Source organism: Peromyscus eremicus, chromosome 1, assembly GCF_949786415.1.
Source record: "Peromyscus eremicus chromosome 1, PerEre_H2_v1, whole genome shotgun sequence".
Lineage (NCBI taxonomy): Eukaryota > Metazoa > Chordata > Mammalia > Rodentia > Cricetidae > Peromyscus > Peromyscus eremicus.
Genome location: NC_081416.1, coordinates 55,939,239 through 55,951,135, shown reverse-complemented (window position 1 = coordinate 55,951,135; position 11,897 = coordinate 55,939,239). Strand labels below are relative to the sequence as shown.

The window sequence follows — 11,897 nt, the reverse complement described above, 5'->3', positions numbered from 1 at the left end:
GCGGGCTGGCTGCGGCGGGCGCGGGGCTGGCCCGGCGGGACAGGAATGTGGAAGGGGCGGGGCGGCGGGAGGAAGTGGGAGCGGGGCGGCCCGGGCAGGAGGCGGCCCGGGGGGCGGGGGACACCCAGCTCAGGTGAGAGGCTCTGACCGGGATGGGGGTGCGTTAGCCGGCCAGGCGTGGAGCGCTCCTGGGGTACGGTCTCCTGGCGTCCTATTTGGTCATTCAAGAAACACTTTTGGAGCACCTACTGTGCGCGGCCCCTGAGGCTACGGGGGTGGACGGAGACCTATGCCTCCAGAGGGCACCCAGGGCTCCTGGGAGAAAAAATAAGTAGACAGGTAGTTGGAGAGGGGCTGGGGACCGGGAGGGAAGCAGCACCTGGCCTGGCCCATCTGCCATGGGAGGGAGGTGATCTTTTATGAGTGAACGAACGAACGAACGAATGAATGAATGAGTTTCTGTGCTTGGGGACCTAACAATTCAGACCTCCTCCAGATGTAGGTCAGATGAGAAGGCAGTGGCCCGGGCATGCCCTTGTGGGTCGCTGCAGGACCGCTTCGGCCAGCACCAGGAGTCTTCAGTGAAGGTGAATTAATTACGTATCTCACCCAGGCGGGCAGTGATCTAGGGAAAACCGTGGAACCTTCCACCCACAGAGCTCAGAGCAGGCTCTGGCATACGGCTGATGCCGCGAGTGGTTCTTAGTATAACACTTACTTTTAAATGTTGTTTTTGTGTGTATGGGTGTTTTATCTGCGTGTGTGTCTGTGCACCACATACGTGCCTTTTGCCCTCTGCCCTCCGAAGCCTCGGAACTGGAGTTACAACTATGAGCCACTACGTGGGTGAACCTGGGTTCTCTGGAATAGCAGCCAATGCTGTTAACCTCTGGGCCATCTCCCCAGCTCCTTGGTATAATATTCAGTTAACCCAGATGGTCTTCAGTTTCCAAGAGTCTGGGGACCCCGAACTGTTCAAAGTCAAAACCTGTACTCTGAGACGCCTAGAATGAGAGGCGGGCAGGCCATCAGTGTGAGAAGAACTACTACCTGAGGCAGGGAGACGGGAGGAAGAAAAAGGGGCTCCTCACCTGGGGTAGACAAGGAGGACCTTCTCACGGGAGGGGCAGTCTTGAAGGAAAAGTGACAGAGGTGTTTCAGAGAGAAGACAGAAGAGGCTGGCCTAAGGTAGTCCCGCCCCCGCCTTCCCAGCGACGGGATAGAGGGCGGGGCTTGACTGAGGAGCTGGTATCTGGACGGTGGAGCACTTTGGATTTCAGGAATAAATCCAATACTGAACTGGAAACTTACGGTCCTCTAAGTCCCGCGTCCTTCTTTGTGGTCATACATATTTTTAAAACTTTTAGTGGGCATAGGTAGACTGGGAATGTAGCTCTTTTGCTAGAATGCTTAACTAGCGCGCCTGGGTTCGTCCCCATTAGGGCACGAACTGGACTTGGAGGTGCAGGCTTGTAATTCCAGCGCCGGTGAGGTGAAGGTGGGAGGGTCAGAAGTTCAGTCAGTGTCAGCTTGGCTATACAGAAAGTTTAAGGCCAGCCTGGGCTAGATATCCTGTCTCAAAAAGGGCGAGAGGGGACTGACTCCCTGTCTCCCCAGACCTTGGGCTGGGTGCTTACACGGAAGCTAAGTGGAACAGGGCCAGACGTCTTTGGGTTTCACTTCCCACTCCCTCACCGGTCATGACATCATCCCCTGTGGTATTCAAAGTCAGGTGAGAAGAACCTTCAGCCCTGTTTGATCCTCGCTGTGTCCGAAGGAGGCAGTTTTCAGTTTCCCTTAGGGCGGCGGCCGGAGGTCAGCTGCATGGAGGGAACCTTCCCAAGGCAGCTCCACCTTCTGGATGCCCCTTCCCCGAAACTGCCACCGGGCTGGGCAGGACTTGGCATGAGGCTGGGTGTGTAGCTGAGCAATGCCCAATCGAAGGAGTGGTGAGGAGGGGCCCTGCTCCCCCGACTCCAGTCAGCTGCCAGCGAGTCATTCCTGCCGCTGCTGTCACCAGCCTGGGAGGCAGGTGGAGCCCGACCAAGGGTGGGGGAAGCTGAGAGTCAGGCAGAGGCGGTTGGCCTTGGTTGCTATAGGGATAATCACTCTAATGACACACTTGACAGCTGTCACACTTCAGAGTTTCTCTGTCTAACTCCTAAATAATAACAGCACCCACGGATGGGTGGTGGTTGCTATACAAGGGCTGTCCACCAGGAGGCAGGAATTGCTAGCTCCATTTTACAGAGGAGGAAACTGAGGCCTAGAGAGGGTAACTTCTTGTTTAAGCTCCAATGATAGCTAAAAGGCCAATGGCACATGGCCCCAGGTAGGACCCTAAAGCTGCCCCAAATCTTGCTTCTTGTACATTATTGCGGTCAGCTCTCACAGGTAAGCTCAAAGGATGGCCCTACATTTTGTTTTGCAGACTTGAGGGCTGAACCCCAGCGGGAGGGCGCTGCTTACATTAGACTATCAAGACCCAGAGCCCAGAATTGGTCTTCCCCACGTCCGGCCCAGCCTCATCAACACTCTGTGCTCAGGCTCCTGCAAGTGGCCTATCAGTCAGTCACTGACCCATGGCCATCTGCCCTGGTGGCCAGGAATTTTCCCAAATCTGACATTGCTGGACTCTGGACTGCACTGTTTTCCTGAAGTTTATTTTTGGAGTGGGGAGGTGGCCTAGGCCACACAGTTGGCCTCACCAGGGTGCTGTTTGCTGTTTTTCTGTTTACTGTAACTGCTGCTGACTTCCGGCCTGTGGGTGACTCAGCCCCCTCCAGGCCCCATCAATCCTGAGCCCAGAATTCTTTGTGAACCCTGTGTAGCATGTGACTGCCCTGCAGACCTCAGCAGAGCAGAGGAGGTGGGGCCAGCATCCCTCTGGAATGTTGTTCTTGGTGATGCCGGTCTCCAGCAGAGCCGTGACCACCTCAAGAGCGGACCGCAGCTGACCCGTTTCTGTACCCCAGACTATCTCAGGCTGGCGCCAGCTGTGGTTCTGGATATTATGTCTAATTGACAGCCTGGCTGGACGAACACAGGAAGAGAAGGAAAAGGATAGAATGAAGAAGAGGGAAGAAAGGACAGAAGGAGGGAAGGACGGAAAGAGGGGATTGAAAGAGCCAAACATGGCTGAGTATTGTGGTACATGCCTGTAACCCTAGTACTCAGGAGGCAGGCAGTTCTCTGTGAGTTCAAGGCCAGTCTGGTCTACATAGCAAATTCCAAGCTAGACAGGGTTACATAGACTCTGTCTCAAAAATAAATAAATAAACAAAGAAGAGATGAAGGATAAATACTTATAACATGTGACCAGGGGTAGGAGCATATTCTGCCTCCTCTTCATGCTCCGAGGATAGACCCCCTAAGTTTTGGCCCCATTTTCTCGTCCACCTCTACCTTTCCCGGCAGCTTAGGCATCTCAGGCTGTTCTGATTCTTTGCTGCCACTGTGTGGCCACGTTGCTCTCTGCAGGTTATTACCGGGGCTTTTCCCTGGGGTTCCTGGAGTGGGGTGCTGGGTGTTTGTGTAGATATGGCCGTGCCTTTGGGGAGCCTTGACAGAGTGACCTGGGGTGCAGTTCTCCAAGCCCTTGTTTATGCACTCATGCCCTCCCTCTTTAGTCCCAACCGTCAGAGTCCAGAAGTCCTTGGATTCAGCCTGGACTGCGCCACTCAGAACTTTGCCCTCACATAAACTGAGCACCTACTGTGTGCCAGACACTTGGTGCATGTCATTTCACTCTGCCCTTTGAAGTACATATGATTCCTATGCACCTTTGAAAAATGAAGAAACAGAGGCCCAGAGAAGAGAGAGAACTTAGCCAAGGTCTAGTTGGCAGTTAAATCTGGACATTGAGTTCTGGAGTTCGTCCGTACAGAACCCTCAAAAACTATGCCAGGGTGGTGGCGAAGGCTGTATTAGAGCACTTGGGAGGCAGAGGCTGCAGAAATGGGAGTTCAGTGTTATCCTCATCTACATATTGAATTTGAGGCCGGCCCAGGACCTGTGAGACCCTGCCTCTAAACAAAAGGGCAGGGGGCAACTGGAGAGATGTTTCAATGGTTAAGAATACTTGTTGCTCTTGCAGAGCACCTGGGTTCAGTTCCCAGCACCAGATGGTGGCTCACAGCCAGTAAGTCCAGATTCAGGGTATTTTATCCCTCTTCTGACCTCTGTAGACACTGGGTACACACATGGTACACATACATTCATGCGAAACACTCACTCTACATATAAAATAAGTTTTTAAATTAAAAAATAAAGTCAGAGGTGTGAGGAGCCTTTTATGGGTCAACTTGTCCAACACTCTTTGTTTTTCAGTTGGAGAAACTGAGGCCCTAGAAGTGGAAGTAACTTCACACAGCAGGTGAGCAGACCCAGGCCTATGTCCAGCAGAGCCCGGAAGCTGCCCCCTCCCAATCATCCTTCGGTGGGGCGTCCAGCTCCCCCAGCTGCACGGACCTCCGGCTTGGCTCGCTCCCCTTGCCTTGCACTGTTGGGCTTCCCCGCTAGGAAGGGTGAGTCAGTAATTGGGTGAACTGAACGGGAAGGAGCACTGTGGCGCCATCTCAGCGCTCATTAGACCCTAATTAACTCACTTTGGTATCTGCAGGCATGGATGGGTGGGCTCAGGCAGGAGAGGGGGGAGGGGTAGGAGCTGCTGTCATCGGTGGAGCTGAAAGGACTCACCTTCCTCTTCCAGTGGGCAGGCCTGCCTCCAGTATGCCAATACTGTGTAGTTATTGACAGCCACACCTTTCCTCTTGGGTGAGTTCTCAGAGAGAGGGGACCTGGACTCTGAAGGCAGGACCATAGGCCTTGGCAGGAGGAATAGGGGAGAGGAAGGGGTCAGAAGGGATGGAGACAGGTGAAGAGAGTCATGAAAGGGGTAGGGGGTGGGGGTGGGGGCACTGCCTCTGCCATCCTGCCTTCCCTCCAGTAGCACCTTGATTTTTTTTTGGGGGGGGGGGGCGGGGGTGGGAGGTTGGTTTTGAGACAGGGTTTCTCTGTGTAGTTTTGGTGCCTGTCCTGGATCTTGCTCTGTAGACCAGGCTGGCCTGGTCACAGAGATCCACCTGGCTCTGCCTCCTGAGTGCTAGGATCCGCCTGGCAGAAAGGAAGGCGAGGACTCCAAGTATGCTGGGATCCAGAAAGTTCCCAGCTGCCCTTCAGTGACTTCTGAGGGGTGGGGAAAAGGGCAGCGTGTCCTCAGGTTCGAGAGTGTGGGCTCGTGAACCACGTGCCTGAACTTGAAACATAACTCTGTGACTTTCTAGCTGTGTGATCTTAGGTCTGTTACTCAACTTCTCTGAGTTCTGGCTTCTACATCTCTACAAAGGGAATGCCATAGTTGCCTGCCTTCCAATGCTGCTGGACTGCAGGCTGAGCATCAGTTCTCAACAGCCTTGTATGGAAGGCCCTTTATCCCTCTCTGGCCTATGCTCTGCCTCCCTGATCTTCTGTCCCTCCCTGAGCTAGAAAGGCAGAGAACTCCACCCACTGTTGGTCTCTTCCTACCCTCTTCTAATGTGCTTTCCACTGGGAATGCTTTTCCTGCCTTACATATTGAATACTCAACTAAGTGCCACCACTAGGAAGCTTTCCTTGATTTCCCCATCCCCATCTTTCCCTACCAGGACCGGTACTGGAGACCTCTCTTCAGAACTTGCCAAGTAGATCCATGATAGCCCCCTTGTCAGCAGTGGGGAAGGATGGCACACAGCACCCCTGTGGAGCCCAAGGTCTAGGAAGATTCCCAGTGGGGATAATAAAATGACTCTAGGCTGAGCAGGGCTCCCTGCAAGCCCCCTTCCTGCTCCAGCTTTATTTTGGTTCAAGAATCATTCCAGTCAGCATTCCTGGTCAGCACCACAGCCATCCGGGCACACTGTCAACGTTTCATGCAGTATAGAGGAAGGAACAAGGGGGTGGAGGTTGGGGGATGTGGTCTGCCCTGCAAAGCCACTGGATTAGAAGGAGACCGGGGCTTTCAGATGACAAGGCCTGGCCCAGCCACCAGTATCCCTCATCCAGTATTCACCTCTTAACCTTAGCCACAGGCTGAGAAGCCTGGCTCCAGTAGGGTCCGGTTGTGGCAGGTGCCTGCCTCCAGCCCTACTGACCTGTGTCCCAGTTCTAGCCACTCTTCCCTTTGTCATTGATGGTAAGTGATTAGACCTGGGTCTCCATGGTTGCTGACTGGATATGAGTATCCATGATTCATTAGGGCCAAGGACCAGAAGCAGCCACCAGAGACCTCTGCTTCTACTGCTTCTTCTTCTTCTTCTTCTTCTTCTTCTTCTTCTTCTTCTTCTTCTTCTTCTTCTTCTTCTTCTTTTTTGAGACAGGGTTTCTCTGTAGTTTTGGTGCCTGTCCTGAATCTTGCTCTGTAGACCAGGCTGGCCTCGAACTCACAGAGATCCGCCTGCAGACCCCTCTTCTTGTTACTCCCCATGGCCACTCTCCTTTTAAATCTGCAGGTGTCAGAGAGAAGAAGCCCAAAGCCACCACTTTTCTGGGACTGCCATTATCAAATGACATTTATGACACCTGGAGAGACGTGATAACCCTCTAACTCTGACCAGGTCAATGAATGATTCTGGCGGTGAAGTACAACCCGACCCTTGGTTTCTGAACACAATTTCCCCAGAGTTTCTACTGGCTCCAGACTAAGGCTAAATATCCCTGAAGTCTCAGTGTTAGGGAACTTGACCTAAGATGCCCAGTATTCCTAGGGTTGAATTTAGGCCTGCCAGAGAGCTTCCCTTCAAGAGAGGCCTGGCCTGGAGGGACATCCGCCAACACTGGTGGGTCCGTGCTGATTTGCATTGGATTCAGCACAAGGGCCTGGCTCTGGGCCCTTGGGGACTTCTGGTTCTCTCAGTGGAGGGTCAGGGGAGCCTTCATGTGGCCCTCAGGCTTCTGCTGATCCTGGTCTTCTCGCCTTTTCTTGTCCCCACTGCAGTGGGCAGAGGCTGTGTTTGGGATGGGCTAGTTCAGGTCCCTTCTATTGTCCGACTGTTTACCACAACCCCCACTACCCTCCCGGATAAATCTGGACGCTGTTGATTCCCTAACCCTCAAGTGCAGCTACTTCCTTGTCTGAGAGAGCCTCCCTGTTTCCCCAGACTCCAGGCTCTTTCCCAAGTCCATCTGGCTGGGTGGTTACTTGATCAGCACTGAGCTGAACAACCAGGATGGGAGAGGGCCATCTTGACTTCCTGGCATGGTACCCTGGGTGCTATGTCTTGTTAATGTTAGCCCTGTCAGTACAGGGACTAGCCCCTCAAGACTTATTAACAGCTGGCCTCTAAGAGAATTGCAGAAGGGTGGTCGGCCAGCTCTGAAGCCCATGTACCTCTGTAGACTAAGGGACATACTTCGTTAGGCTCTCTGGTACAGAGTTGGTCAGTCTGCTGGGTCCCCAGCCAGCTCCAGGCAGTCCTTAGTGGGGAAATTACCCGAGGTCCCCAGGTGAATAGTCACACCCATTCTTCCATGACAGTCTGAACAGAGGATCCAAGATGGCTGATGAGGACCCCGTGGGAGGTGGGGCAGCCCTGGTGTTCATACTCCAGCTGACTGTGGAGAGGGCATCACTGGATAGAACTGAGATGGTGCCAGGCTCTGGTGGCTCTGCTGCCCATCTGGCCTGCCCTGGCTGCTAGTTTCGCCGGACTGGGTGCCACATGGACACAGGCCTGCGCAGCGTGGCCAGCATCTGGTTCCAGTGTGTGGTGCCCATGCCACTGGCTGCTGGCCCAATGATGACATGCCCCACGTTGTCCCCACGGCCATCACTGCTGCTCTCAGCCACTGTCACTCGGAGAGACAGGTCCTGGGGAGAAGGAGACATAAGAGATTGGGACCAGGAGCAGCTGAAGGGTCCTCCCTGGCTCCAAGGTCCCAACTTGTGAATACCAGGCCCTGTGAGGTGTGTACAGTTCTCAGGATCTTCCCACATGACTTTGGAGTGGAGGCTTGTCCTAGTTACTTACAGATGGATAGCCAGCTATGATGTGGCTTTGCTAAGTGCTAAAAGTGACAGTTGCCGCAGGATTTAAAACCCATCTCTCGGCTGGGCGGTGGTGGCGCACGCCGCAGGATTTAAAACCCATCTCTCGGCCGGGCGGTGGTGGCGCACGCCTTTAATCCCAGCACTCGGGAGGCAGAGCCAGGTGGATCTCTGTGAGTTCGAGGCCAGCCTGGGCTACCAAGAGAGTTCCAGGAGAGGCACAAAGCTACACAGAGAAACTCTGTCTCGAAAAACAAAAAACAAAAAACAAACAAACAAAAAAAAAGGTTTTTATTATATGTATGAGTATTTGCCTGCAGGTGAGTATGTGCATCACATGTGTGCAGTGCCCAGAGAGGCCAAAGGAGGGCGCTGGATCCCCTGAAAATGGAGTTACAGATGGTTGTTAGCCACCATGTGGGTACTGGGAACTGAACCCAGGTCCTCTGGAAGAGCAGCAAGTGCACTTAACTGCTGAGCCGTCTTTCCAGCCCCTTGCTTTGTTTTCTTTTTGTTGCTGCTGTTTTCATTTATTTGTGTGTTTCTGAGACAGAGTTTCTCTGTGTAAGTGGCCTTGGCCCTCCTGGAACCAGGCCTGCTTCTGCCCCCCAAGTACTGGGATTAAAGGAAAGTACTACCCGGTCTAGCTCCCTTGCTTTGTTGTTTTCAGACAGTCTCACTATGTAGCCCTTGCTAGCCTGCGGTTGTAGTTCACTATGCAGACCTGCCTGGTCTCAAACACATAGAGATCAGCCTGCCTTGGCCTCCCGAATGCTGTCACTAAGGGCGTGTGCTGCCATTGCCACCTTATTATTTATATTTATCTATAGTTTAGGCTCGCCTCAAAATCCCTACAGAGCGGAAGATGACCTTGAACTTCTGATCCCCCTGTTCCCACCTCCTGAGTGAGTGCACCACTGTGCCTGGTTCATGAGGTGCGGTGTGTGTGTGTGTGTGTGTGTGTGTGTGTGTGTGTGTGTGTGTGTTTGTGTGTGTGTTGGAAACCCCGGATCCTGTGTGTGCCGAACAAGTGCTCTAGCATCTGGGCTTTTGGACTTGGGCCTGTGCTACCTGCTTCTTTGTCTTTAAAATGTGACAGCATTTTCTTACTCCATTGGGCTGTTCTGGGAAGAAAATGAATTAAACATGTAGGTGGGGAGAAAAATCTAAAAACACCGTGTGACTCGCTGCTGGCCCATCAACAGAACACTCACAGGGGTCTCACTGTTACGGCATCATCATGTGAGATCACAGCTGAGGGGTAGGATTAAGTAGGAACATGTTTGAGATGCTGGCCTGACTGTTCCTACCTCGTCCCGCAGCAGCTTCGAGGCTGGAGGGAAATGGCATTGTTTGTGACAAGCAGGCCACAGCAGAGGTCAAATGGGTGGACTGTCCAGTAAGGGACAAGGTTATGGTCCTAGGACCAGCTGAAATGCTGGAATGTTGCCTGGATTCCTAGATTTGGGACACCCGGAGTGAGGCTAACATCCAGCTTTTAAATCTAAGGGGCTGGCAGGGTAGCTCAGAGGTAAAGTGGTTGTGTAGCATACACAAAGCCTTGGATTCATCATCAGCACTGAAAAACAAAGAAATCCCCAAGAGCATCCCTAGGAGGGGACTAGGTGAGCCCCGCACAGTCTTGGCTGCAGGGCAGACTTCAGTACAAGGACCAAAGGACTTTCTAATTGTTAGGCGTGCCTAAGGATAGAAAGAGACAGTGAGAGGAGGGAGTGAGATCCCCACTCTGACTGGTATGGCTTAAGCTCCATTCTCTGTGGTTCATTCCACCACCCCCAACCAGTAGCCTGTGATATCCCTGTGTCAGGAGAGTTTGCCCAGACGCACATAGTGGTCGGGAAGCCCTAGGGTGAGAAGATGCTGGTGGGGCCCTTACAGCAGGACCTCTGACGGTTTAGGCCCTCACCCCTGGGCCCTGGGGTTACCTCTAGCTCATCTTCAGGCAGTGTGGTTCCTCAGAGCTCAGCTGAGCTGTTGCCTCCTGCAGGAAGTCTCCCCTGACTATTAACGCTGGGGAAGCTTCCAATGGGGTTTACAAAGTCTGGGGACTCCCCTACCTGTCCTTTGTAGGCATAAAGCAGAGCCTGGGTCCCTCACCACAGGCTGGCACGTAGTGGTGGGCTCAACCAACGATTAACTAGAAGGAAGTTGGCTTGAGGTCCCATGAGGCAACCCTGGAGGGATGCAGTGGCCCAGAGTCCTGTGAGGACCCAGCACCCCTCACCTGTAGCACAATGGCTGGTACCGAGAAGATCATGGCTTCGTTGAACACCGGGTTAGGATCATCCCTCTTCACAGCTGTCTTCTTCTTGCTCATCTTCCTCCCGTCCTGCAGCAGGTACACTTTGACGAAGGGGTCTACAGGGAGGCATGTGGGGGAGGGTCAGCAACACGCTTGCTTGGCGTGGCCCTGTCGACTCTGGCTCCACCCACTGCCTCCGAGTCCCTGACCCTTGGCTATTGCCATTATCTCCAAAGTCCACTGTTTGATATTTATTTATATATATTAAGAAAAGGAGCTGGGCAGGGTGGTGGTGGCACAGGACTTTAATCCCAGCATTTGGGAGGCAGAGGCAGGTGGATCTCTGTGAGTTCAAGGCCAACCTGGTCTACAGAGCTAGTTCCAGGACAACCAATGCTACACAAAGAAATCCTGTTCTGAAAAAAACAGACAATCAAAAAACAAACAAACAAACAAACAAACAAACAAAAACAAAAAAGAAAGAAAGGAAGAAAGAAAGAAAGAAAGAAAGAAAGAAAGAAAGAAAGAAATGTAGCCACACAGTAGTGGCACATGCTTTTAATCTCAGCAATTGGAAGGCAGAGGCAGGCAGATCTTTGAGTTCAAGGCCAACTTGGTCTACAGAGTGAGTTCTAAGATAGCCAAGGCTACACAGAGAAACAAAAACAAAACAAAACACTCTCCCCCTCCCCCAAAAAAGAAATTGGGTCTCATTATGTGTTCCAGGCTGGTTCTAAACTCCTGAACTTAAGGGATCCTCCTACTTTAGACTCCTGAGTTGCTGAGACGAAAGTTGCAAACTACAATGACTGGCTTGATATATCATATTTTTATCTGTCTCTATCTATCTATCTATCTATCTATCTATCTATCTATCTATCTATCTATCATCTATCTGCCTATCTATCTATCATCTATCTATCTATCAATATATCATCTATTTATCTATCTTCTATCTATCTATCATCTATCTATCTATTATCTATCTATCATCTATCTATCTATCTATCTATCTATCTATCTATCTATCTATCATCTATCTGCCTATCTATCTATCATCCATCTGCCTATCTATCTATCTATCTATCTATCTATCTATCTATCTATCTATATCTATCATCTTATCTATCTATCTATCTATCTATCTATCTATCTATCTATCTATTTTTGGGTCTTTTAAGACTGGTTTCCAGGAGCCAGGCAATGGTGTGCACACCTTTAATTCCAGCACTCGGGAGACAGAGGCAGGCGGATCTCTGTGAGTTCAAGACCAACTTGGTGTACAAAGCGAGTTCCAGGACAGCCAGGGCTGTCACACAAAAAAAACAAAAACCAAACCAAAACAAACAAACAAACAAAAAACAAAAACAAAAAAAAGACTGGTTTTGTGTCGCCACCACCTGGCTTATTAAAGATTTACTTTTATTTTGATTTATCTATTTAAATTATGTACATAGTCGGTGTCTCTGCATGGGTGTACACATGAGTGCAGTGCCTGCAGAGTCTAGATGAGGATGTCAGAGAGCTGGAGTCACAGGCAGTTGTAAACCACCCGATGTGGGTGCTGGGAACCAAATTCCAGTCCTCTCCAAGAGCAGCAAGTGCTCTTAG

At 51.6% G+C, this 11,897-nt stretch overlaps 1 protein-coding gene across 1 annotated transcript in view; it reads right to left on the bottom strand.

Annotated features, from left to right (window-relative positions):
* Window positions 1-6,599: 6,599 nt before the first annotated feature.
* Syt12 (synaptotagmin 12) overlaps window positions 6,600-11,897 on the bottom strand; it is a 29,376-nt gene continuing 24,078 nt past the window's right edge. Inside the window, exons 7-8 of the mRNA XM_059249084.1 lie at window positions 10,269-10,402; window positions 6,600-7,846 (exon numbers count right to left, since the gene is read on the bottom strand). Coding sequence (XP_059105067.1) covers window positions 7,673-7,846; window positions 10,269-10,402 — 308 coding nt within the window. The 3' untranslated portion in view covers window positions 6,600-7,672. The remainder of the gene's footprint in view (window positions 7,847-10,268; window positions 10,403-11,897) is intronic.